The sequence below is a fragment of the Austrofundulus limnaeus genome, unplaced genomic scaffold (assembly GCF_001266775.1).
Source record: "Austrofundulus limnaeus strain Quisiro unplaced genomic scaffold, Austrofundulus_limnaeus-1.0 Scaffold305, whole genome shotgun sequence".
In the NCBI taxonomy this organism is placed as follows: Eukaryota; Metazoa; Chordata; class Actinopteri; order Cyprinodontiformes; family Rivulidae; genus Austrofundulus; species Austrofundulus limnaeus.
The window spans coordinates 522079-524806 of record NW_013952707.1 but is presented as its reverse complement, the minus strand read 5'-3'; the positions used below and the strand labels follow the sequence as shown (position 1 = coordinate 524806).

Sequence of the window (2728 nt, the reverse complement as noted above, 5' to 3'; positions counted from 1 at the left end):
ATATATAAGTTAGGTTAGGTTAGATTATATACTCTAATAGTTGTGTTAGTTTGTATCACCGTGGTATTTAAAATTTGTGTTCAGACAATTAGTTGTAACTCATGAAATGAGTTCATATACAACCAAACTAACTAACTTCAGTAGATGAAGTCCACAAACCATCCCATGCAGCATATTTTACCTTTTTGCACCATCTCCTTTCTTTGACGCTGCAGTAGCATCGTTTCTGCAGCAAGGGGCGCCACGGGGTCAATTATTCTCCTCACTTTTTCACATTTAAACATTGACAAAACAAAACAAACTGAACTTACTTCAGCTGTCGTTGCTCCTCCATTTTGGTCATGATGTCGTTCAGGTTTTGGCTGAGCTGCAGAGGAGGAGCAGATGTTATCAACACATCCACAGATACTACAGTCAGATTGATTAATAATTGCTTACTTTGCTCATTTCTCTGTGGAACTTCTCCTGATGACCTGCCAGGCTCTGGAATGTGCTAACATAAACGCCAACACGACTAAACCGACACAAACACACTTTTACAGTTTGACCTGAGGGCTCAGCAGATTCACAGATTTACTTGTAGATTTTCAGGGGTCACACCTGTCCCACAGAGACGGGAGCTCATCCTGTAGCTCCACGTTCAGCTCCTCAAAGATTTTCTGAGCCCGGCCCAGCTCCTCCTCTGCCTGCACACACATCATTATAAGTATTGATGCACGGCACCAAATGTTCAGGAAAGACACTTGCAGCAAACAGAAAAATACTCTAAAACAACACAAACATAAAGGATTCATCTGAAACCAAAGATTATCAAGAGACAGGATCAGCAGAGGAGGCTCCACTTGGCCTAGAGCCAGGATTTATTTATTTATTTAAAGTACTAAACACATATTTCAACACTGCATCAGGAAAAATGCTAAATCAGAAAATGCTGAGTCATCAGTGACACTATTGTTTTCCTGTTTCTTTTTCTGCACATTTTTTGCAGTCTGGTTTTGACAGAAAATGTCATTTCTATGGTATTTATCTGTTGTAAAGTTATTATTATTGTTTTTAGTTTGGACTCCATAAAAACAAATGAAGAGTGGATAAAGACTTTTGCACAGGGCCTCTCAGTGCTGATTCTGGAGCACCTCCAGGTAAAATAATTGGTGTTAATTGGGGGAGTAAAGATGAGGAAATGAACCAGAGCGTCACCTGGTTGTAGGACAGGTTAGTCTGAGCCACCTGGTGGGCTGAAATCAAACCCTGAGCCCAGCTGGGAGCCGCCATCTCCAACAGAACTGCCGGCTGACCACACACCATGCAGGGAGGAGGACAAGAAGACAGGAGGGAGGAGGACAGGACAAGAAGACAGGAGGGAGGAGGACAGGACAAGAAGACAGGAGGGAGGAGGACAGGACAAGAAGACAGGAGGGAGGACAAGAAGACAGGAGGGAGGAGGACAGGACAAGAAGACAGGAGGGAGGAGGACAGGACAAGAAGACAGGAGGGAGGAGGATAGGACAAGAAGACAGGAGGGAGGAGCACAGGACAAGAAGACAGGAGGGAGGAGGACAGGACAAGAAGACAGGGGGGAGGAGGACAGGACAAGAAGACAGGAGGGAGGAGGACAGGACAAGAAGATAGAAGGGAGGAGGACAGGACAAGAAGAGGGGAGACAGGAGGAACAAGGCAGGTGCAGCAGAGACATGAAGAAGAAAGAAAGAATGACAAGACAAGGAGGAACAGAACAAAAAGAGGACGATAAAAGTGACAGAAAAAGGGGAGAAAGGATGAAGAGGAGGAGGAGGGACAGAAAAGGAGGAGAACAAGACAGGAAGAGAAGAGACGAGACAAAAGTACATAAAGACAGAAACAGGAGGACATGAGGAGAGCAGAAAAAAGAAAGCCAGGAGAGAAGTGGAGAAACAGGAGGAGGCATAGAGACAGGAGGGCAGGCAGAGGAGATACAGGAGGAAAGGGAGACGAGAAGAGAGGAGGAGAGGAGAGGAGGAACAAGGCAGAAGTGAAGAGACAGGAGGGGGATAGATGGAAAGAGGAGAGCCAGGAGGACAGGAGGAGAAGGGACAGTAGAGGGAAGAAGACACAAGAGGACAGGATGAACAGGAAAAGTAAGAGGAAGGACAGAATAAAGACAAAGTAGAAGAGAAGTGAAGAAACACAGAGCAAGACCAAAAACAAACAACAATTCAGAACAAACATGTTTATTAGAACGAAACAACTGAGAGAAAACAGTTTGAATTAGTTTAATAAAGGCTAATTAACAACAAAATGAAGTTCAGCTGCTCTTTACTGACTGATTTCAGGTGGTATGAAGAGAAAAGTTAATTAGCTGCAGAATAAAGTTAAACTGGAGATAAACATTAAACTGTTTTCTTTCTCTAAATGGCACTTTGTCTTCATACCACCTTAAGTCAAAACCATTTCTCAGCTTGTTCAAACCATGCCGGCCATGTTCACACACCGCAAACATTAATGTGGACACACACACACACACACACACACACACACACACACACACACACACACACACACACACACACACACACACAGAAGCAGGAAGTAGGGACCAAATGCAGGGTGACAAATGAACATCAGTCTGTCCAGATAAGCAGAGCTGACTGGCATGAAGGCAACACAGCACACATCCAGAGGCCACAACACACACTCACACACACATACATCACACACACACTCACACACACACACACACACACACACACAC

At 44.5% G+C, this 2728-nt stretch overlaps 1 protein-coding gene across 1 annotated transcript in view; it reads right to left on the bottom strand.

The window, feature by feature from the left end:
- Nucleotides 1-59: 59 nt before the first annotated feature.
- LOC106527013 (myc box-dependent-interacting protein 1) overlaps nt 60-2728 on the bottom strand; it is a 17537-nt gene continuing 14868 nt past the window's right edge. The window contains exons 6-10 of the mRNA XM_014021764.1: nt 1198-1425; nt 601-686; nt 439-514; nt 312-367; nt 60-226 (exon numbers count right to left, since the gene is read on the bottom strand). Coding sequence (XP_013877218.1) covers nt 178-226; nt 312-367; nt 439-514; nt 601-686; nt 1198-1425 — 495 coding nt within the window. The 3' untranslated portion in view covers nt 60-177. The remainder of the gene's footprint in view (nt 227-311; nt 368-438; nt 515-600; nt 687-1197; nt 1426-2728) is intronic.